Below are 25,538 nucleotides of genomic sequence, written 5' to 3'. Positions count from 1 at the left end.
AACTGGCTCGCTCCTCTTCACTCGCCACATGTTACTATTCAAGGAAATGTTGGGTAAATGTGTCAACTATTTCTATGTTGACCATTTGTGCCTGTTGACCTTAAGGACTTTCAACCTTTCTTCTGTCAACCTTGTGTACCTCTCGACATTTTGTCCCTGTCGATGTCAACGAAATGGTATTGACTTATTGAGTGTTGACCTAGATACCGTTAATTTATCATCCGTATCCCCTTTGTTGAGAAGTAAAATAACCAATATTAGCTTTCCTGACACATTCTGCCTTGGATTATGTCATCATGTGAATTGATAATAAGAAGATGCCTGGCACCCGGTAAATCTTCCGTCACCCCCGTCCAAGATGAGGTCAGGCTTCAGGGAACGCCTCGCCCGGCCAGAGTAATGTGCTCGTCTGCTTACAGGCTGTGTGTAAGCAAAGAAATAGCCCAAACACCAATAATTAAGGGTGTGTGATGCAGACAGGGCTTTCTTCAGGTGGGGAGATTGAATAGATTAGGTGACAGCCTTTCATAAACAAAGGGCTGAAATAACAAACTCAATGATGATCACCAGTTTTTAAAATGATGATTGAATGCGGGTGGGGCAATGAGCATGCGTCAGCCGGGTGTTCTGTTATGACATAATAATTATAGAGGCCTGTGGCTGCCGTACTATAGATGTAGTTTTAAGGCCCCCATACACTAGGGCGACTTGTCCCCGACTTCCCCCTGAGCTTCCCTGGCTGCTCCCCGGGGGAGCTTGATTAGATTGGCACTTGATGTGCCATTTTTTACATGTGATAAATCGTCTCGATTTATCACATGTAAAAAACCCGGGGAGCAGGGGGGGGGGGGGGGCCTACAGAGCAGGGCTGCTGGTGGGAGCAGGGGGGCTGGGGACGCTGCGGGGGACACAGGCGGCATAGAGCCGGGAGCTGTCAGTGCTAGAAAAAAAAAGCCTATACAATGAATGGGCAGCCTGTAATTGGCTGAGCGCTCTCTCAGCCAATTGCTGACTGGCTGAGAGAGCGCTCAGCCAATCACAGGCCGCCCATTCATTGTATGGGCTTTTTTTTTTTATTCCGTACTGACAGCTCCCGCCGGCTCTATGCCGCCTGCGTCCCCCGCAGCGTCCCCAGCCCCCCCTGCTCCCTCTACCGCCGCGCCGCCCCACTAGGTCCCAAGTCGGGTGGTCGGACGTGCAGCAGGTCCGACCACCCGACGCAGATCCGATGCGCACGGGACCGCGCATCGGATCTGAGGGGACATCAAAACTAGCCGATTTTGGTCCAATTTCGGCCAGATCCGACTGATCTGGCTGAAATCTGACCAAAATCGGCTAGTGTATGGGGGCCTTTACCACGGGATGTTTGGCCTTTTCTACATTGTATGCTTGTTTACATTGAATGTTAATATAGGGCCCTGTTCTTAGTTACTTACTAGGAACATTCTAACTACTGATGATTGGCTATATTCTGTCATTGCTCTGTTCTCCTTCTGCGCAAGAATGAAGGTGACATATTCAGGGGTGAGCTGGAGAAAGGTGAGCTGGAGAGGGGTGAGCTAGATAGGGGTGAGCTAGATAGGGGGTGAGCTGGAGAGGGGTGAGCTGGAGAAATGTGAGATGGAGAGGGGTGAGCTAGATAGGGGTGAGCTGGAGAAGGGTGAGCTAGGGAGGGGTGAGCTAGAGCATATTGAACTGGAGAGGGGTGAGCTGGAGAGGGGTGAGCTACAGAGTGGTGAGCTGGAGAGAGGTGAGCTACAGAGGGGTGAGCTAGAGAAGAGTGAGCTAGTGAAGGGTGAGCTAGATAGCGGTGAGCTAGAGAGGGGTGAGCTGGAGAGGGGTGAGCTGGAGAAGGGTGAGTTGGAAAGGGGTGAGCTGTAGAAGGGTGAGCTAGAGAGGGGTGAGATTGAGAAGAATGAGCTGGAGAGGGGTGAGCTAGAGTGTATTGAGCTGGAGAGAGATGAGCTACAGAGGTGTGAGCTGGAGAGGGGTAAGCTAGTGAAGGGTGAGCTGGAGAAGGGTGAGCTGAAGAAGGGTGAGCTAGAGAGGCGTGAGCTGGAGAAGGGTTAGCTAGAGAGGGATGAGCTGGAAAAGGGTGAGCTACAGTGGGGTGAGCTGGAGAAGGGTGAGCTACAGTGGGGTGAGCTGGGGAAGGGTGAGCTACAGTGGGGTGAGCTGGAGAAGGGTGAGCTACAGTGGGGTGAGCTGGAAAAGGGTGAGCTACAGTGGGGTGAGTTAGCCCCATACACACTACACGATGCTGGCCGTGGCTGATATAGCCCATGTTGAGCATACACACTGAACGATATTGGTAAACGATATCGTTCAGTGACGTCAGCAGGACCCACTAAATGTGCAAGTCGTCGGCTATATAGCCAAATTAACCTGCATGTCCGATGCTCGTTAACGACGTGTGGGAACGCGCATTGTTAATGATATTGAGTGCACACCTGAGACAATATTGTGAAAGATATCACTCAGAAGCCCCTTACTGAGCGATATCTTTATTTTCTCACTATATACACACGTAATTGAAAGTAAAATGTTTTTGTTAATTCCCTAATGTTTGGCAGGGCCTGATTCGCCCTGCCCCCCCGAAGTGCTGCTGACAGTCTCTTCTCCGCGAGATACTTTAAAAGTAGGCAACCCTGGTTAGGGATGGTCATCGACCATCGATGATTCAAAAACATCGATGGTTGATGGCCGATGTCGAATACTTTTGCCATCGATGGGGGAGAACCAGATAGTTTCCCTCCATCGATGGAACAGCAAAACGATGGTTTGCTTTTTTTTTTCAAAGTGCCGGGACACGGAGCATAGCTCCGACACCCGCCAAGCTCCGACACCCGCCAAGCTCCGCCCCCCGCGTTTTGATTGGCCCAAAGGCCAATCAATCAAACACAATGGATGACCATCGATATGTAAAAATATCGATGGTCATCCATTGCATAGTTAAGCACTATCGATGGCCAGTTGCAGAATTGCCATCGATGGCAACCATCGATGGCAAAGGCAACGATGGCCATCCCTAACCCTGGTTAATCAGGAACTGATGATCGGTGGATAGTTTTAAACCCCTCGGCCTAGGTAAAACACCTTATAAATTAGTCCAGATGCCAATGACCCATCAAATAGGCCCATAAATGACTATTTAATATTTGTGTGTTTGGTACTTGTTTCCTAGCACGGCGCCCACGATTTTAATCTTATGACATCGTTTTCATCACATTGATCGCATCGCATGCGACCAGATCGCATGCGATGCGATCAAAACGATTTTTTTAATTGTACATGCACCCTGATGGGTGATTACTATGTTATATGCACCCCTATTGTTAACGCTACCGCCACTATGAACGCCAATCCGAAGCGTGGCGAGTGCAGCGAGCCCACGAGGGGCGGTGGTACGCGTCCTCTGACCTTTTCATACCCCCACTATCCACGTCTTGGTGTTGATTTTATATAGTGTGGCGAGCCCCGAGCTCGGGGACGCGGATAACTTCGCATGTATTCCGCGTCCCCTCGCGGGGCTCGCTGCGCTCGCCACACTTCAGGCTCAGTGGGTCGCTGCGCTCGCCACACTATATAAAATCACCTCCACGCCGACGTGGATAGTGGAGGTATGAAAAGGTCGAAGGACGCGTACTGCTTCCCCTCGCTACGCTCGCCACCATCAGGGTGCCTGTACAATTACAAATCTCATCGCATCGTATGTCATTGTAATGGCATGCGATGCAACGCAATATTAAAATTGTACAGTGCGGCTCTTAGGACCAGAAAATCGGGTCCCATCGCATACCACTAATTAAGGTATGCAATGGTATGCGATGGTATGCGATGGGCGCCGTGCTAGGAAATAAGTACCGTGTTTTATTTCCCTCCTTCTCTCATAAGGCCGCTGTATATTCCCCTGTATATAGATTCCTTAGTCAAGTCTTCAAGACAAAAAAATTTAATATTTAGAAGAGACCAAGGTAAAATATATATATTTGTATTGAATGTGTGGACAGCCAGCCGCCATGGAATGATCATTAGACCAGGCACGGTACAATGCCTCTGCCACAGTCCTCCATGTGAACATGACCTAAACGAGTAGCTAAACTAATTATTATTGTTTTATACTGGCACTTTGGGGATTAATGGGGTGTGAAAGTGACCGGCTTGTCCCTGCTTTTTCAAAGGAGCAGGGACAATGAGATCTTGTTGTAACAACAAGACCATTGAGGCCTCTTAATGCCTTTCGTCTAGGGCGAGGGGACGGTCTCAGATCATTTGGGTAATTGTTGTGTATTCTTGGAATCCACCAACAATGCCAGATAAATCTAATTATGTTAATCTGGCCTCATCTGCATGAGAAAGGCGCTTTGTGGAGGGGGCTCCCTAAGGTTTCTGTAGATGAACATTTGCTGCTAATGAGCACTGGGTACAGGCACAAGGGAGTTTTATAACCACAAATAATGCCATTGTGGGGTCATCTGCGGCATATAGCCTAGAACGCACTGGACTCAGATCATAGCTGGAACATAGTCCTAAACAGCGCTATCACTTTCTTCCAATGGAAATGCTCCAATTTTTTTATTATAATTACAGGTTGGGTATCCCTTATCCGGATATCCCATATCCAAAATATTCCAAAAACGGTAGTTTTCAGAAAATATATTTTTTTTAAATTTTGGTTCCCCACACCTTTTTGTTATACTTACCTCGTCCCCTGGTGTCCATGTTGGCCATCGGACACCTCTTTAGCAGCATCCTCGGTCCCAAGGATGGATTGCGCGGGCACGCCAGTGACGTCACCGGCCCACCCACGCATCGCATCCTTTGGACCCGGGAATGTTGCTGGCGAGGAATCCGAAGGCTGCCGCGGATGCCTGGTGACACTGTAGACATGGGGTGACCGTTGAGGCACCGCCAAGGGACAAGGTATGTATGAAAAAAAAAAATCCGAAATCCGCAATAATTCCTTATCCAGAATGATGTTGATTGTAATCCGTTGATGGGAAAGGGATTGGATTATAATTGCAAGCGGTCATTTACAATCACTGCATTGTTATTATGGGTATAACATTTCAAATAGGTGTCTATGTACTAAGTCTTGGAAAGTGAAGGGATATACACGTACAAGCTGATGAGCTCCTAACTGCCATGTTACAGGCTGTTAGAAAAGGGTGTGTCATATTAAGTCCACGATGTCTAGGACAACACCAGAAGGTCGACACTGGAAAAAGTCAACATGATTTTTTCACTTTTTTTCTTTGCGTCAATGTCAACATGTGAACACGTGGACCTCTAATTAGTGTTCCGTGTTCTGTGTTTACATGGCTTGTTGCACTTGCCTGCTTCCGGCCAGGTTCCTCGCCATTCTTGGTGCACTTTTTGTTCCCATTCAATATGATCATTTGAACCCCCCCCAAAAAAAAATCCCCCCCAAGTTGACCTTTTCCTATGCTGACTATAGCCACATCTCTCTCCCAAGGGCCAGATGTAATCGTCTCTCAGTTCGTAGACTCTGCGGGATACCGTCCGAACAATTGAATTTTTTTAAAGGGACAATCACACAAGTCATGGTGTTGTTCAAATTTGGGCCTGTGGGAGCCCATTGGGCCATAGACATGACCTTAGGATGCCCAGTGGATGGTCCAGTTGCGGACGGCCAATCCAGTGAATGGAGCACAGCAGATAAGCCGTTAAACATTTTATATTTCAGTTCTTTCCATGCCATCTATAAATAAACGCTTTAGTCTTGGATGTAATCATCAGTTGTCAGCAGTTTAATGACCATGGACCTTTAACTTTGGGGCAATTGCATGTCAGCGCTTGATGTACTCTACGGATTACCTTTGTAACGTGTTTATGGCATTATTGCTTTGGTTTAAATACCCCCGCCCCCCTCCCCTCAGATCTGAGATTTTTAGGGGATGCACTTTAGGGGGTTTTGTCCGCCAATGGCACAATTTTGCAAAGATCATGTCACCAAACCCCTGGCTTGGTGACGTCACCTTCACTGGGATCCAGAATGGATATCATGGTACCATTATATAAGTGATGGATTCCAAGGGTTACTGAGGCTACAATCTGTTCCGCTTCCCACAGCTGTTAATGGCAACAACAAGTCAGGGATCTGTATCATCATTATCATTATTATTACTGTCACTGATTTGGAAGGCGCCACAGTTCTCCGCGGCGTAGACCTATACATCATTCAAGGACTACACTGGCTGTTTAGTGCAGTGTTTATCAATACTTAAGCCATAAAGTGATTGTGATGAAAGGGAAGCCCTTTGCTGGGATTTGCGGCGCAGGCTGTTATGTGATTAACACTTTTCCTGAAATCAGATTTCCGTGGCGCAGTGCACGCATCTGTTAATGGTGGACGGATAAGAACTTTAAATCTGTAATCTTCCTCCGTATCACAATAGCTGCTGGGCTTATTTCAGTGATAGCTAATAATAACTTACCTCCCTACAGCATGTAGGACTATCGTATTATCACTGGAGCTTCAGAGATAGTGAGTTTAGTGGTTTGGTGTTTTTGCATTATTGCTGATAAATGACATTAGATTGAGATGTTTTTAAGGTGTGATTAAGAGCGTATTACACTATACACATTACACTAATTACTGTATCCACAATAGTGGTAGAGAAAGACTTTCCGTGGGAATCAACAGAACATGGCACCTTGGCACGTAGGGATGCCATTCCTGGGATTGGCTTCCCTTTAAAAAAAAAAAAATGCCCCGGCATTACCTTTATGGCAGGGTGCGGGCGGGAGCAGCTGGGAGCTGTGTGAGCGAGCTGTGCTGCTGGAAGCACAGCCAGGCACTGGGAAGCTGGGAGCCGGACCGTGGAGCTAGAGACGCACCTGGGATCCGGGCCAAGGATTGCATTGCGGCTGTGGGCCAGCGGAGCGGCTGTGTGTCTTTCGGTAGTGCGGTTGTTCGGCCTGCACAGCGTGACATCTGACCGCATTGTTAAAATGTTGACACAAACAAAATGTCGACACTACTATGGTCGATACATGTAAACAAGGGTTTTGGGGTATTTTTTTCATGTTTTGACTTTATTCGGACTTTATCATCCATGTGGTATCTGATGGGGAATGGTAAAGTGTCCTGAGCAGTGGTAGTGGAGCAAGCGGTGGTGAACCGAGGGCCGAAACATGCTGAGGGGACGTCGTACACCAATTGCTCAGGTGTTGACATTGACCCCAGAAAAAAAGGTTGAAAAACTCATGTTGACCTTTCGCTTGCTTGGACCATTTTCGACCTTGTGCAAGTCATCCTTTTTGGGTCAACCTATTTGATAAATTCAAAGTAAATTGTGCCTACCCGTCTTCCTTAGGTCCAGTTATGTGGTGGTATAGAGTTGTGTTACTAATTGTCCATGTTTTATGGACATGTTTCATTAGGTTCAGTTATGTGGTGGTATAGAGTTGTGTTTCTGATTGTCCAGCCAGAAGCACTGGTTTTACCTATCACTTTGACCACTCTTGACCACCAACCCAAGGCACCCCTGCAAGAGCCTCACTGCACCCCATGGTGCCTAGACACACAGTTTCGGAACCTCTGGGCTAGACCATTTGATGCCCCTCCACATTCACACAACAGTAGTAAAGAGTGGAGGCCTTTTGTAAATATCGATCCTTGCGTGACTGGTCAACATCCCCACTCTTTATACTGCTTGATACATCTTCCCCCATGTTATTTATTATCGCTACTAATGATTATCAACTATCAGCACTAGACTTCGCCTCCAAATGAGCAGCATTCTGGATTAAAGGCTCATTTACGAATCTCCATCCAAAACTGAATTATCTGAAAGAGTTTCTCAAACCATTGACAAGAGGTCAAGAGTTGAGGAACCCTTCCCGGAATTATCTATGTTGGGCGTTAGTTATATTTACCTGGGAGTACCCAGTCGTGTTGCCGCTTTGTATAACACATGTTTAATGAAGATAACCTGATGAAAGAACACAACAAATCTACTAAAACAATCCATCTTTCTTGGCTGGACTCTGCACAACCATTTACTGTCCATGAAAGCCTCCTCTGGTGATTTTTAATGACCGGTTTCTGCTACGAAACATTTGCAACTTTCTTTAAAAACACCAACGGATTTAAGGCTGAATCCAGTATTCCCAGGCATGAGAGGTTATCTGTATACTTTGTACGATCAATAAGGTACAGCAGTATTTATACCTGTGTATTTATGAGCATGGGGCCCTACCTCATTCAATCTGGGCAGATCGATAGCAACTCATTGTGGGTTAATGATAATAGCTAGATAAACGCACAAGTCTCAAAGTTCAGCCAGGCGCTGCAACGTTTCAGAAAACTCCACAGGGCCCAGCCAAGAAGGTTTCATTGATCGGTCCTGGAGCAGGTGGGAGTTTGAACCTGTCCACGGAGCAATTGTGCCCTCTTCAAATGACGCTCTTATCTGAAGCTCTACCTATCTCCTAATGTATGTCATTTAAGATAAAAAGTTCAATTGATTTAAAAACCTGAAGTTATTTTTCTCACAATGCCAGGAGTTGCGATGTCGAATTGCTTCTATTATAGCCATTGAGGGAGCTTAGTTGTAATTATAATATCCGGTTCTTGCCAAACCCTGAATCGACAAAATCTATAATTAAAGTGTTCTTTTAGGTCATGCCAATTTAAGCAGTTTTACTGAGCTAACATTTGCCTTCTATATTATTAGTGCCCTTTATTTATATGATGCCACAAGGGGTCTGCAGGGCCTTACAACGTTCATAAACAGGAACAGTATGAAGACAAAAATGACAATAATTAACTTGGACTTTCACATTTGGATCATATTTTCCTGCTCTTTCGGGAATCCACACAACTTTTGGGGTAGTTCCCCCACTGCACTGGAAGAATGGGCACTGCTCGTGCCAACTTCCTGGTGAAGTGGTCAGAATGGGGTGAATAATATGGAAATCCGCAGTACTGGTGATGGGGCGGGGCCTAATAATGCGTTTCTATGGAGCTGGTAAAATGTTAGTCCACACCCCCTTTGCAAATATGCAGTAATAGCCTCACTTTGCCAGGAGGGGGCGTCCTGATGGTGATGCGTACGGCGCAGCCAATCCTTGAGGGATCAATATATATTAGCTTAGCAATCCATCCTTCGCTATATGGTCAGTGCTGCAGCCTGGTGTCTCCCTATCAACAAAATACAACTGTAGTCACAGTTAAGAGGGGTCTATTTTCTAAGCGTTGGAGAGAGGTAAAATTAGGAGACGTAAAGTATCATCCAATCAGCTCCCAACTGCCACAGTACATTTGAAAAAAATTACCGTTGTGAGATGGTTGATACTAAATAGACTCCACAATTTTTTTTTTATGGTGCTTATTATGCCGAAAAAGAATATGCACTTTGGGCCTGATTCAGTTTGCTAGGCTGCATGTTTTTGCCTAGCAAGCAGGTTAATACCGCCCCACTGAATGACCCCACTGCCGCAGGAATCCCGCCCCACTTAATGACCCCCCCTGCCGCAGGAATCCCTGTGCAGGGATGCGGACAGATGGGTACAGGTACACATCTGTTTGCATGCGGCTGCACAGAGGAGAAATAATTTGATGGAATATTGAATGATTTCTCCTACTGTGCCCTGGGCTTGCAGCCACCGCTTGACCCAGGAGTCACTGCTGTTGCACGTATCCGCAGGATTTCTGGACGAGCGCCGATATCATGCTCCTGCCCCAAACAGGCAGGGGTACGCCTGTGTTCGCTGGGGCCCGCTCAGCATTTCTGTGGGCATGCCCACCGTTTTTACGGCCATGCCCATGAAACGCCAGGGGTCCACCAGTCATGCAGAGTACAGCCAGAGAAGGGTAGTATTGATAATGGTTGACCTATTGCTAGTACAATAAATCGACCCTTAGTTGAACAAACTGCATATTGAGTCTAAGAGGTTGTATAACCCTTAGATTACTGCACGTTACCCCAGGAAGCAGCCCGCTTGTGCCCTTTGCAGTCTTTGCACGTATTCTGAAGAATTGGACACTTCGGGAAGTGGTTATCTTGGTCTCTGAAGTTATCGCCAGCAAGTAATACAGCTTTCAATTAGTATGAGATTATGACAAGGAGACAGCGAGGACACAAGTGACTAGATCTAAAGGATATCAGCCAACATAACTGACAAGCTTTCACTAAAAAGTACTTTATTTTGTCATCAGGGATAAACTGGAGGGTGGTCAAGGTGGGCATCTGCCATGGGAGAACTTATGTCTGTTATTCGTTAGGGAACATAACCCATAGTTCAATTATATGACTCATAATATTGATCTGCATCTCCACCCCCCCTTCTACTGTATCTCTAAGACATATTTACTGTTGTACAACTCCCAGAATCCTCTGTGCTTGTTTTGTGGTTGCACAGCATCTAGAGAACCAACTTCTCTTAAATCTGGCTACTATATATCCCAGACTTCCTGTCTTGTCACTGGGATTGGCCTCCTTTCTTGCCATTGGGATGGACATCTTTTCTTGTCAGTGGAATGGGCCTTCTTTCTTGCCATTGGGATGGACAGCTTTTCTTGTCACTGGGAAAGGCCTCCTTTCTTGTCACTGGGATTGGCCTCTTTTCTTGTCACTGGGATGGGCCTTCTTTCTTGTAACTGGGATGGGCCTCATCCCAGTGCCATGTGGTGGACCTCTTTTCTTGTCAATGGGATTGAGCTTCCTTCCTGTGGCTGGGATGGACATCTTTTCTTGTTACTATAATGGACCTTCTTTCGTGTCAATGTAATGGGCCTTCTTTCCGGTCAATTCGATGGACCACCTTTTTTGTCATTGGGTTGGACCTCCGTTCTTGACGCTCAGTTGGTGCCTCTTTTCCCGTCACTAGGATTTATCCCCTTTGTTGTCATTGGGATGGGACCTAATTTTTTGTCACTGAGATGAGCCTCCTTTCTTGTCACTGGAATCTGCCTCCTTTCTTGTCACTGGGATGGACCTCCTTTCTTGTCACTGTGATGGACCTCCTTTCTTGTTGCTAGGGTGGACCCTTCTTGTCATTATGGTGGACCTTCTTTCTTGTCACTGGGATGGACCTCCTTTCTTGTCACTGGGATGGACCTCCTTTCTTGTCATTATGGTGGACCTTTTTTCTTGTCACTGGGATGGACCACCTTTCTTGTCACTGAGATGAACCACCTTTCTTGTCACTAGGGTGGACCTCCTTTCTTGTCACTGGGATGGACCTCCTTTCTTGTCACTAGGGTGGACCTTCTTTCTTATCACTGGGATAGACCTTGTATCTTCTCCACAATGGTTAGGTGCTATAACTTGACATTGTATAGCTTTTTATTAACCTTTTGTTTTATTAGCTGTACGTTATCTGTTCCCTGTACTAAGTGTAATAAATGACTAATGGTTTATCGCCAAGTATGTTCTAAATGTCACTTTGATAACAGTACAGAATTTATCAGCGGAGATCTCTTTTTTGCGACGCCTCATGCGATGCCATTATTTTTGGTTTGTGTAACAATGTCACACAATGGAAAAACCCACAAATAGAGGACAACTCACTGCTCACTACATAGGACAAGGTCTCTGCAGGAGTCCGGGAGTGCAATTCAACTTTCCCGCCCTCTACAGTGGGCATGGCCACATGCACCCACTCCAGGAATTCTCCCAGATGGGACTAGTAAAAACTAAGTATGTACTAAGTATGTATTAACCCTCTGTGAGTGATGTCTGCTAAAAATGGCAGCGTCGCTCATATTTGTTATCTAAGTTCGAATGAAAAAGGTTGTGTAAAATAAATGTATATTTCCTATATAAGGTGAAGTTACAGGTCATTATAACAATGTTTGATGGCAAATTTCTCACCTATTTTGCAAAATTCACCCATTAGACAGAGCCTAGACCAGTGCCAGGGAATTTGCTCCCCACCTCCCATAAAGGGATAATGGTTCTACAAGGAAGGGGTGTGGTCACACAATAGTAACGCCAATTTAAATTAAAATTAAACACCCGGTAGCGCAATCATATACACATTACACCACATGTAGTGCCCTTGATTCACATTAAATCACACAGTAGTGCCCCTTATACACATAATGTCCACAGTTGTGCTGCTTATACACATGTCTCTGTCACTCCAGCAGCTCTCACTGTCCCTCAGCAGCTCCATACCCTGTGTCCCTCTTGCAGCTCACTGTCCATGTCCTTCAGCAGCAACATGCCCTGTGTCCCTACAGCAGTGCCTTCAGCCCCCTCTCACCTTGTCTTCAGCAAGCACAGAGCCTGCTCCTCTTTGTGGCTCTTCTTCACTTCAACGGCGGTGACAGCATGACATCACATACACCCTGCCAGAAGAAGAAGCTGCTGGGACAGGCTTTTCGGTACTCTTTACCTAGAAGAGCGCCCACGATTTTGATCTTGGGCATCGTAAAGGTAAAAAAATCGCGTCGGTCGCATCGAATGCGACCAAAAAAATCGCATGCGATGCGACCGACGCGATTACCGCGATTTCCCATAGGGTACAATGTTAAATGTCCCAATTGACCCGATTTTCCATAGGGAACAATGTTAAATGGCCCACAGAGGCCAAACAGGCACCCTGAAGTGTGAAATGGCCCCCCCAATTGTTAACGCCACCCCAAGATCAACGTCAACCCGAAGCGTGGCGAGCGCAGCGAGCCCGCGAGGGGCGGCGGTATGCGTCCTACCCCCACTATCCACGTCGGTTGAGTTGAGAATAGAAAGTGTGGCGAGCGAAGCGAGCCACCGAGCCCGAAGCGTGGCGAGCGCAGCGAGCCCCGCGAGGGGACGCGGACACCTTCACAGGTATACGCGTCCCCTCGCGGGCTTCACAGGTGTCCGCGTCCCCTTGCGGGGCTCGCTGCGCTCGCCACGCTTCGGGCTCGGTGGCTTGCTGCGCTCGCCACACTTTCTATTCTCAACTCCACGCCGACGTGGATAGTGGGGGTATGAAAAGGTCGTAGGACGTGTACCGCCGCCCCTCGCGGGCTCGCTGCGCTCGCCACGCTTTGGGGTTCACGTTGATCGTGGGGTGACGTTAACAATTGGGGGGGCCATTTCACACTTCAGGGTGGCTATTTGGCCTCTGTGGGCCTTTTAACATTGTTCCCTATGGAAATTCGGGTCAATTGGGACATTTAACATTGTTCCCTATGGAAAATCGTGGTAATCGCGTCGGTCGCATCGCATGCGATTTTTTGGTACATTCGATGCCCGCGATGGCCGCGATGGGCGCCCTTCTAGGTAAAGAGTACCGGCTTTTCTGTTGGAATTACTGTTCAGGGCTGTGGTAGAGGTCCGTCCCCCCTCACTTTAACACCTGGGATTACTATAGCACTTGTTTCCAGCATGTGTTTAGAAGATGTGTACGGGGGAAGGACACCGTTAGTGTAATGTCGCTGTACACAAGAGGGGCACTCACCGCATATAAACACCAAATATTAGCCCTGAGATAAAAGGGGAGCGGATCTCACAGGTGGAACAGTAGAATTTTGTCCATCTTACAAATGGCTTTCGGATGTGTAAGTAATGGAAGAGCCCCTCTCTGTGTTTGTAGTCGGCATCCGTGTCTCCGTCGATGGGATCACTTAGTTGTGGTGATATGTTGATATAACGTTTCTTCGCTGGTGTAAACAAAGCACTCGTCAGGGGCCGTAATGGAATTCCCTGTCACAGAGGGCCCCGAGGGGCGATGTCAAGGAGGTTGTGTTTCATGTGCTTCACTCTGTGTAATGAATAAGCCAACTTCATCTACGCGGTAAGGTCAACGGCAGAAGCCTTGGGGTATGGCACTGCTTGGGATACCCTGGTATATGCTGGCTCCTCCGGTGCTTGTTAATATGGGCAGCAGTATTGGCAAATGGCTCTATCACAATGGGGGATTCAGCTTGACTCGGTCCCCAGCATATTCGCTCCGGGGACCGATTGGTGCGGCTCTGCGTGTTGGTGAAACGATCAACGATCACAGGCACCAAGGTGTTCGCACAACCGCAGATGGCGCTGGTTCTCGCAAGCAAACTTTCGCCGAATATGATAACAATGGCTGGGCCCCAAAAAAGTGGGATCCAGATGATACATCGACAATATCTAGGTCAACACCAAAAGCACTAACCATCCTAGGTCAACATTAACAAATGTTCGACATGCACTAGGTCAATAATGATAAAAGGTCATGGGGAGCGGATGTACTTTTCCATGTCGACCTTTTGCTTGTGTCAACCCTTTGACCATGTCGATCTAATGCATGTTAACCTTTTGATGTGTCAACCTTTTGACTATCGACCAATACTGGTCGAACTTTTGACTGTTGACCTCACAATCCATACATGCAGAAAGTATGGCACCTCCTCCATGTAACTCCTATAACCGTATAGTGTAAGGAACCGGCTGCTTGGCCCACTCGACTATGAAGTCTGTGAATTATGATGTCACCCCCCCCCTTAATAATTCCACTGTGCCTGTCTGTCTGAGTGTTCAGAGCCTTTAAAAAAAGGAAGTTGTTGCACTTATGGTCGGGTGCGAACCATGGGCGACCTCCTCTTCCCCATTGTTTGGCATCCCAGGAGAGATGTCCAGGCAATTCATAGTATATAGAAGAGTTTCCTTTCCTGTCTGCTGCTTGTATAAGAATGGGAGGAGGAGGTGAGGGAACCCGAGAGAGGAACGTGTCAAAAAGCCCATAATGTCAGGATTTAAAGCTAAGTAATTGAAGCCCATAAAGATCCTCACAAAGGGCTTATGCGGAGTGTTCAATCCCCTGCCGTATTAACAAAGAAAACATTAGCGCACTCATAGACAATGCTACTGTCCGCTGCAGTGTGTGTTTGAAGCTCCGCTCAGAAGGGGGAAGCTTTGCTTGGCCACAAGTAGTTTATTTTTTAAGACTTATTTCTGGAACACACTGGGTATAGGGCAGGGTTGCCGACAAAATTTTGGGGGCATGGCCTAATCGAGGGAGGCGTGGCCACCTACCGCGATTAGGCGGTAGGTGGTAGAGCTCTCTTACTGTCAGTAAGACACTCATGCTGAGCCAGGCTTTGTTGCGCTCGCCATGCTGTCTGGGATACCGACGTCGGTATAATGACTGTCGGGATCCCGACTGTCGGGACTCGGAACTCTATACCACACCCGCTGAGCCTGCTGTCAGCACAGCACATGCTGTTGGTGTGTGCTGCTGCTGCCCGGGATGGACAGAAAGGGAAGGGGCCTTCAGCTAGTCTACCACATGCCCCCCCCAGAGCCCCGCCCCCCCCTGGAGCCGCTGAAAGAAATCATGAAATTCGCGGGTCCGTGGGAGGGGGCGGGACTAAAATGGCGCAAATTGCATCATTTCGTGTCATTGGGTCAGCTTTGAGTCAGTTGCCTTTGGTCCCCACCCCCCGACCAGGACATTCGGCTGTCCTCTCCGGGCTTCTCCCGGAAAGGCAAATGTAAAAGTCGGCAAGTATGCCACAGTTTGGACACGCCTTCATTACATGATATGCACGATAACGACCATCGTTAACGATATTTTGTGCATATTGTCTAGTGTGTATTCTCTATATCATTAACGGTGTGTGCTCCGGCGGATCTTCAGCGATGTCCTCCATCGTCTGTACATGCTGGACAATGGAGGATATCGCTGGCAAGTGTCATGTTGAGGAATACAGCATAACCTCCCTTCTGTCGCTTGTCACGCTTGGCGTCACAAGTGTGTATGCACTTACCAATGCCGTCTAACTTGCTAGGTCCCGCCACTCCTGATATCACGCTGGGTACACAGCTTATTAACCCCTTCCCGACATTTGACGTACATTTACTTCATGGTCGGGATGTACTTCCCGACACATGGCATAAATGTACGTCATGCCTTTGAATTGTCACCGCGTCTACAGACGCGGTGACAGAGGGACGATGTCTGCTGTCCCTGACAGCAGACATCCTCCCTCATTGCCCAGGGGGGGCAGCGATGCCCCCCGTCATGGGCGATCGCTGCGATTGGCTGTTCAAACGTGAACAGCCAAAAGCAGCGTTAAACTGTGTGATGTGTAAAATTTAGACTCTGCTGCCCCCTAGTGTCCAAAAAAATTAAAGGAGGTTGAAATAATGATGTAATAATAAAGTTTAGATATGGTTTATGTTAGTTATTAACTATTTTGAGTGGTATGATTATTTGTCTCACAAGCAGAAAATTTTACATTTTGCAAATAGCAAAATGTTCCATTTTTTTACGACATTTTGGTATTTTTCACAAAAAAAAAAAATGGATCGACCAAAATTTACCACTAATTTAAAGTACAATGTGTCACGGGAAAACAATCTCAAAATCACTGGGATAAGTAAAAGCAAAAAAAAGTTATCCCCACTTAAGTGATACCTGTCAGATTTGAAAAAAAGGCCTCTGTCAGGAAGGCAAAAACAGGCTGTGTCGGGATATATTTCTCAGTTATAGAATAAGAGATTTAGGGCCAGATGTATCAAGCTTCAAAGAGTGATAAAGTGGAGAGTTATAAACAACCAGCCCATCAGCTTTTTCAAACCCAGCCTGTAACAAGACAGGTAGGAGCTGATTGGCTGGCTGTTTATCACTCTCCATTTTATCACTGTTTGAAGCTTGGTACATCTGGCACTTAATAACTACACTTTCTATAGGACCTATAAGATCAGTGGTAATTGTGCACAGTCTTACACAACACATTTGAAAGTCCTGTTTTTTGTCTGCGATAGTTTCCCCTTAAAACCGCTGACCATACATCTATTAGCCATTAAGCCGTATATGGTCTTGTTATCAGTGATATGCAGCCAGCGAGTAGCGCATTTCATTGGCTTTGAGATTTAATGGAGACGTGGTGTAAATATTTATACATCGCAAATTCTGGAGGTACAATAAATGCATATTGTAATGTGATTTACAGCGCTGTGCTGTACGTGCCATAAATACAGGAGAGCCATGCGTTTCAGAACTGGCCTTTTGTAAATAGCATTGGTCAGGGCTACAGTACAGTCAGCGCAGAGGCACGTAACACCCCCCCCCCCCCCCCCCCCGTCATTGGTAGTTTGCAACAGCTGCCGCAAGACTATTTATCTAAAGAACATATACACAGTATTTATTCCATGCTGGCTGAAATATCCAAGCACCGTAACCCCCTGACATCTTGCATGCTTAGTCATATGTGATCACATCAGTACAATATGTGTCGACTTATTGACTGTTGTCGACCTAGATACTGTCTATATATATATATATATATATATATATATATATATATATATATATATATATAAGCCAGACGACATACGACCAATAACGGTCGACACATGAAATTGGTCGACATGGCTACGGTCGACAGGTTCGGACGGTCGACACAAGCATAAGGTCGACAACGGGAAAGGTCGACAGTCAAAAGGTCGGCATGAGTTTTTTTTACCTTTTTGTCCGAATTTCGTCGTATGTCGACATCAGTGCACCGTGTCCACTCGCACGGCTCGCTGCGCTCGGAACACTATTATATTCTCCCCCCACGACATAGCGGATGGTAGGGTATGAAATACCTTCTGTCGGCACAAGTCGGCTAAATTAAAAATGTGAAAAAAGCATGTCGACCTTTACTGGGCTAATGTATGTCGACATTCATGGTGTTGGACTAGCAACCATATCCTGTCATGCTGAGGTGTGTATGTGTGTAGGGTTGTGTGTTTGGGCACCGGAACAGAGCTCCTTTGGGGTGCCACCTAGTGGCCACCAGCACACCGTCGCGGTGAGGAGCAGCCTTTGGCTTTTATTATATAGGCTGTGTCGACAGCTGGTAGTAAGCAACACGTGTTATTTGTGTTATACACAGGAAAGTCATGATTACCCAATTAAATAACAATGGCAGGTCTCGAAATGGGCCTGTGTTTGCCAGAATACGCTGATGTCCTATCTGTGTCTGTAAAAGTGATTATGATACTATATTTCCTTATAACCCAGAAGAATTCTATATAAACCCCCCATTCAAGTGTGATTTGAATGTTAAGGAGATGAAAAGAGACCAAGTGCAAAGGGATCTAAAACTCTCTCTCTCTCTCTCTCTTGGACTTTCAGAATTTTTTGATGATTTCTCTGAAGGCCGAGAATGCGTCAACTGTGGAGCAATGTCCACCCCTCTATGGAGGAGGGATGGTACAGGCCATTACCTGTGCAATGCCTGCGGGCTGTACCACAAGATGAATGGAATCAACCGTCCACTGATCAAGCCCCAACGGAGGCTGGTAAGATCTTCCTTGAATTTTAGACAGCTGTGTGCACCTATCAGTGCTTAACTGAACACAATGGCGATTATTTACTCACAATACACAAAAACCTCCTGTAACTAGATCTAAGAAAACAAATTGCTTATTAGAGGCTGTCGATTAGGGCATGTTTACACTTCGTTAGTAATTAATACCCCCTTGGAAAATCTTTTGCTGATATTAGAGCTATATTCTGCAACGGGTCAATTTCAAGACCTACCTTATTTTGTCCTATGTTGCTTTCCATCACATGGGCTGAGGACCAGCGTGTTCATCAGGCAGCTGCCTAGGGGCTCCATAATCTGGGGGGCGCCCTTGAGTCTTTCACAAAGCTAAGGATGACTCTGTTATGGTTGACCACCCTTAGTCGAATCCGTCTAGTTAGACGTCTAAAGATTTTGGATCACGTCTCGATCGATAGTAACAGAAGTTAGACACCAACTTTAAAGAGACGGGAGCGTGGTCCATGGACGACATGTTTTTCCCATTTTTTTGGGTGGTGCCCAATGTCACAGGGGTCCCCGTGGACCCGGTATATGTGCACAGTGTCCCCTCGCATGTCTCGCTACGCTCCTCACACTATTATAATCTCACTCTATGTCCACTTGGATAGTTTAGTATGAACCAAGTCGGCCTGTGACATTCGGTAACTAAAAAAAAAGGGCGCCCATCGCGGCCATCGCGGGCATCGCATGCACTAAAAAATCGCATGCGATGCGACCGACGCGATGCCCGCGATTTCCAATAGGGAACAATGTTAAATGTCCCAATTGACCCGATTTTCCTGTTCAATGTCTCAATTGACCCGATTTTTCCATACGAAACAATGTTAAATGGCCCACAGAGGCCAAATAGGCACCCTGAAGTGTGAAATGGCCCCCACAATTGTTAACGGCACCCCACGATCAACGTCAACCCGAAGCGTGGCGAGCGTGGTATACGCGTCCCCTCGCGGGCTTCACAGCTGTCCGCGTCCCCTCGCGGGGCTCGCTGCACTCGCTGCGCTCGCCACGCTTTGGGCTCACGTTGATTGTGGGCGCCCTTCTAGGTAAAGAGTACCAAAATGAAAAACTCATGTTGACAATTGCGACCGTCGACCAAGCTCGAATCTTCGAATCTTGGTCTTTTAGGTAAATCTTCAAATTCCGTAAAGCAAAATTGGAACCTGTTAATTATTCGGCATTTTCACAAGACAATGGGGGACATTTACTAAGATACGAGTTATTTTTCACATAAGTTGTTTCTACGGCAACCAATCAGAATCAACTGCTTATTTATTTAGCACCCTCTAGATTCAGATAATAGATGGAATCTGATTGGTTTCCCATAGCAACATCTCATGTGAAATAGAACATAGTAAATTTCCCCAAATATTTGATACCTTAAATCAGTGGTTCCCAAACTGTGTGCCTTGGCACCCTGGGGTGCCTTGGGGGACTTTCAGGGGTGCCCTGGGTTGATGGTCCAGGACCAATTCAAGTTATTTATGTCCAATATAATAGTCAAATTATGGACAAACAGAAGAAAATACTGTCCATTACCACATAACTGACCCTAAGGATGAGATATAAATACAATTTATCTAACTTTAATATTTGTTTCTGACTTTCTTAATGAGAAACCTTTAGCCTAGGGGTGCCGCAAAAATATTTCTGATGCTTCGGGGTGCCGTGATTCAAAAAAGTTTGGGAACCCCTGCCTTAAATCAACGGTTTTATTTCCTGAACCTTGACGGTGCCGGTTTGTTAACGAGATTAACCACTTCCGGAGAGAGAGTAGATTCAGATGAATACAAAAGAGCTAAGTTCTGCTGGAAGTGACCAGGACGCAATGGGGACATCCTGAGAGGAATTTATTTGTATGTCAGCAGATATGAGTTTTGGTGACATAGGGGGTTATTTTGGTTCACTCTTTCTGACAAATTCCTTCTTAGATGGACAAAACCACGTGCATTGCAGGGGGGGGCATATATAAAATGTGCAGAGAGAATTAGATTTGGGTGAGTTATTTTGTTTCTGTGCAGGGTAAATACTGTCTGCTTTATTTTTACACTGCAATATAGATCTCACTTGCCGTAAAACCCCACCCAAATCTAACTCTCTCAGCATAAGTAACATCTGCCCCACCTGCAGTGCGCATGGTTTTGTCCATCTAAGAAAGAACTTGTCAGCGAGAGTGAACCAAAATGGTTACCCCATGGTTCTGAATACTTGTGAGCACGTGTGTGAGGGAAACAACATCTCAATGGCCTGGGATGGGGACATATTCACATTACCATTACATCTTGAGTAATAAATATCATATGAAAATATAATTTGGGGACAGCTGTACAGAGGGGGCACTGTGGCATACATGAACTGGAGTGTCTGTGGTATACTGTGACCTGTAGGTAGTACAGTGTGTTATCCACATTGGTGCTGCTGGGAGTGGTAACACAATAATTGCACATTTTAATAACATTGCCAGCATATTTTTTGGACATTTTTAATGGTAGGGCCCCCCATAACATTGATTGCCCTGGGACCCCACATTAGAGTAACTATATCAAGCAATCAGACATTTACATACCTCCCAACTGTCACGATTTTAGAGGGACAGTCCCGATTTTCGGGTCCTGTCCCGCTGTCCCACCCGCGGCAGACATTGTCCCGCTGCGGGGGGGTGGCAGTTGGGAGACCCCCAATCTAGTAGAATAGACGCTGTGCGCATGCGCACAGCGTCTATTCTCGTATGAAAATGAGGTCGCGGCTAATTAGCATAAGCCGCGCCCTCATTTGCATACGCCCCGCCCCCTTTTCGGGCGCTCGCGCGGTACGGACAGAAGTTGGGAGGTATGCATTTATAGTTTAGGAAATAAAAGTTTACTTCTAATTTGTTTTTATCCCCACCCCCCCTTTTTTTTCTTTTTCATACACCTTCTGCCATAAATTCCCACCAGTGACTCGGTACTTATACTGCCATCTAGTGGTGAAAGAATAATTAGTGAATGCCCTTAATTTTCTCAAACAAATGACAAATTAGACTCTTTGGAAAACAAATATGGCAGAAAACAGATTAAAAGAAATAAAATGTAACCAAGTAACTTATTTGTAATGTACTGATGTAGCTGCAACAAACCTGTATAATTAAATAAAGCTCATTACAGATGTGGATGTTTAATGAAGAATTATAAATCAATTACTTGTGTTAAATATGTACATTGATATTAGAGTAAAAAGTCTGCAATTCGAATTATAAATATATATCTATATATCTATATATAGATATATATATTATATGTATTGACTCTCTCTATGTATTTACATACACAAAACCTAATAATACCCACTTTCCGTCTTGCAGTCTGCCTCCCGTCGTGTTGGTCTGTCCTGCGCCAACTGCCATACAACCACCACTACGTTGTGGCGTCGGAACGCAGAAGGAGAGCCTGTATGTAACGCCTGCGGACTCTATATGAAGCTGCATGGGGTTCCAAGGCCCCTGGCAATGAAAAAGGAAGGCATCCAAACAAGGAAGCGTAAACCAAAGAATCTAAGCAAGTCTAAAACACCGACAGGTACGAATGATTCCAGAACTCTGAACTCTAGATACAGCCAGAATTTGGGCAGCACTGCAGTGGATATACATTACCACAAGGGGGAAACAGTGAGACTGACCGGTGACCGGTTTTGCAACTGTTGTGGAGCTAAAAGTCAGCCGGTCGTTTCAGTTTCTGGTCAACAGTAGTAGGAAAGTTAAAGGTTGGTTGACTCTGACCCAGGGCAGCTCATGACTGTGAGTGAATGGGGGCTTCCTTTTGGTAAAGTGTCCCTCACAGCAGTTAGCCACCAAGCTCCGTCATGCAGTATCGGTATTACCGGTTACAGTGGTCTTGTCATGATCTTTGTCTTCCACTAGATTGAAACTGAAAAAGTTTGGTGTCTTTTGATAAATTGGGTACACACAGGGCGATTTCAGCTATAATCGCCGGGGATATGGTATATCCCTGTGTGTAGGGAGCGACGGGCGCCGGAAGCGCGCTCCCACGACCAGCCCCCAACCAGCGGCTGCCGCAGCCAGAGTGTCTTGTTTTTATTAGTGACCAGCTGAGCAATATGATAGCTGAGCAATATTTTGCTTGCAATATTAAGCCAGTATTGCTCCGTGTGTGCGGAGCTTAATACTGTGTACACACGGGGTAATATGATTGCTGGGGATATATTGCTAGCAATATATCCCCAGCAATCATATTGCTCAGTGTCTCCTTTTCATCAGCGATGAAAAGGAGACACTGCTACGGGGCGGAGGGGGAGCGCAGCAGCAGCAGCAGACGCTGCTGCTGTCACTTTGATGGGAGGAGGGAGGGAGCAGCGGCACGGGGCTGGGGAGATCAACGCTGATCTCCCCGGCGCTGACCTCCCGGCACAGCGATCGCCGGGGAAAGCCCTGCTCCTGCGACCATTAGGCAGTGTACACGGGAACGCGCAGCTGGCGATTTATCGCTCAGCGACCATATTCCCAGCGATTTTACATGAAATTGCACCCGTGTGTACTCACCTTAAGACATATCCAAAAAGGTGCAAGACTTTTATTTTCCCTGTGGCGCAGGGTTTTTCCTATTCAATTGGTATAGGAATTACTGCTGCTTATTAATCGCAGCTTCAGGGCATAAGGTGAAAATATCAGTACTTGGTTAAGAACCCCTCGAACCACCCGTTAATGAGTAATTAGGCATTTGAAAGTTTTCAGTTAATTGGGCCAGTAAATAAATGTTATTTTTGTGTTAAAAAAAAGTCCTTGCTTCACTGCAGATGCAACTCTCATTTTCTTTTGCACCCCAAATTTAGGTAAATGAATGATTTTTTTTTTCAAATTTAAAATGGCCTCAAATTACAGCAAAGTCACCTCTTATACTTTTCTTTTTTGCTTTTTATACTTTTTTTTTTAATACACAAATCAGCCTTTTAAAGCATGTTAATAGCGCAAAAAAAAAATATTTTTGGGAACTAATATACATCTAGACTGTTGCCAAATATTTTTGAACATATTATTTTTAGGGTACAGGCTGTCCTCAAATTTTTTCTTTTGGATAGCGTGGCAAATGGGAGTTTGCAAACCCCCTTTATTTAAAAATTGGTTGTGATAGCCGCAGTGGTTTTTAATATGCCTCGTAGTTTTGCAGTCCCCTTTTATTCATACAAATGTTTTGCATTAGGGAGTTGTGCTTGAACATGGACGCCCAGTACAATGCACAATGCAGGGTTTTCTGTGTGTGTTTGTTACTAAATGTAGCTCTGATCTCTCTCTACCAGGCCCAAATGTCAGCGACGGCCTCACTCCTTCTACCAGCTCCAACAACTGCACCACATCAGAGGAAATACGGCCCATAAAGATCGAGCCAGGACTGTCCCCTCCATATGGACATTCTGCTTCCCTGTCTCAGGTACCAGACACACAGGACAGATGTATAGATTCTGTGTTGCCAGTGACTGAGGGGTCGATTTATTAAGCTTGGTGAAGTGATAAATTGTCTGGTTTTTATCGCCGGCCAATCAGCTCCTATCTGTTTTTCAAACCAAGCCTGTAATTTCACAGTTAGGAGCTGATTGGCCGGTGATAAAAACCAGACCCTTTATCACTTCACCGAGCTTAATAAATCTGCCCATCATTTAGAAATCATACTCAGGAACTGTGGCAGCTTCAGGGGAGGGGCTGAAGCATAGTTTCAAAATCAAATAGGGGAGCCACACCCACTGCCAGTGAGTCAGTTTGGAACGGCAGTTGGTGGCAGTGAGTGTGGCTCCCCTATTTGAATTTTAGACTGTGGTGCAGCCCAACCTCTGGCGCCTCCACTGCTCAGGAATAAGTCTTCGGGAATATACAGACAGACATGTCTGGTGATGGGATCACAATAAAGGCTGCAATGTGCAATCAGTACTTATAGGGCAAAGATCAAAAAGGAAAGTGCTTTTAAAACTCAAATTTTTTGTTCCTCAATTTAAAGGGGGGAATTGATTAAGATGTGTATTCTATTTCACATGGTATGTTGCTACGGGCAACCAATCAGATCCTGTCTATTATATTCTAGAGGATGCTAAATGCTCCAAAAGGTCGATATGCACAAGTTCAACATTAACAAACACAAGCAAAATTTTGACACAAGCCAAGGGGTCCAGATGGCCAATGGTCAATACATGAAAACTTTAACATGAGTTTTTCATTTTTCATACTTTACCATCCACATGAACTCTGATTGGGAATGGTAAAGGGCGTGTCAAGCAAATCGAACCATGTGAGGGTATATGGTGCACTAATTGGGGGTCCAAGTGTTCAGGTGTCAACATTGACACCAAAAAAACATATTTGTGTCGACCAAGATACGGACAACTCTATGATCCATACCTCACCAAAACAGAGCCCCGGCAACCCTGGTTTTTAGCCGGGGCTGTGAGAATAACCATGGAGCTTCCCAACCAATGCAAAGCCTTAAAATGGATTGTTGTGGAGTCTAATGCTGGCTACACATCAGACCAACTTTCCTCCAACCATCCAACTAGTTGGTTGTTGGACTGAAAATCTGGTACTGTATGGCAATAAGTAATTTGCTTACAAACTCAGGAGAATGGACAAAAACATTCAGTGAAATTGTTAAAATCAAATAGGTCCAACTACAGTACATTGTCGGAGTGACAGTTTCCGTTTTCCGATTTGGGAAACAAATGACTTAATTACAAATGACATTTGCTCCCATCCAGCACCAGGTTTTTATTCCATCCAACCAACTAGTTGGATGGTTGGAGGAAAGTTGGTCTGATGTGTGGCCAGCATAAGGCAGGCATTCCCAGCCACGGTCCTCAAGGCACACCAACAGTGCAGGTTTTAGTGATATCCAGGCTTCAGCACAGATGGTTTAATCAGAATCCGTCAGGTATTAATGAAGTCACCTGTGCTCAAGCCTGGATATCACTAAAGCCTGCACTGTTGGTGTGCCTTGAGGACCATGGTTGGGAATGCCTGGTCTAAGGGGTAAAGTTACTAAGATGGAAGTTCTATTGAAGATGTGATGTTGCCCATATCATCCAATCACGTTATATCTATTATCTTCAACCAGGTGCTAAATAAATAAGAAGTTGAATCTGATTGGTTGCTATGGGCAACATCCCATCTTCAATAGAACTCGCATCTTAGTAAATTTACGCCTGAGTGACTGTGTCAAATGACGGCATCATGTATGACCCCATGGATCGTCTTTGCTTTTGATGCCAAACACACAACATCAATGATTTTTCACTTGCTCGCAAATCTGAATCA

At 45.9% G+C, this 25,538-nt stretch overlaps 1 protein-coding gene across 3 annotated transcripts in view; it reads left to right on the top strand.

Moving 5' to 3' along the window:
* Positions 1 to 25,538, top strand: part of GATA4 (GATA binding protein 4) — a 96,368-nt gene that overhangs the window by 67,479 nt on the left and 3,351 nt on the right. For all 3 annotated transcript variants that reach the window (XM_083178769.1, XM_083178768.1, XM_083178770.1), the window contains exons 3-5: positions 18,061 to 18,227; positions 21,591 to 21,804; positions 23,540 to 23,670. In XM_083178769.1, the coding sequence (XP_083034895.1) occupies positions 18,061 to 18,227; positions 21,591 to 21,804; positions 23,540 to 23,670 (512 nt within the window). The remainder of the gene's footprint in view (positions 1 to 18,060; positions 18,228 to 21,590; positions 21,805 to 23,539; positions 23,671 to 25,538) is intronic.

This window comes from Crinia signifera, chromosome 3 (assembly GCF_055691185.1).
Source record: "Crinia signifera chromosome 3, ASM5569118v1, whole genome shotgun sequence".
Taxonomy (NCBI): Eukaryota; Metazoa; Chordata; class Amphibia; order Anura; family Myobatrachidae; genus Crinia; species Crinia signifera.
The sequence above is the reverse complement of the archived record's forward strand: the minus strand, read 5'-3'. Positions and strand labels throughout refer to the sequence as shown.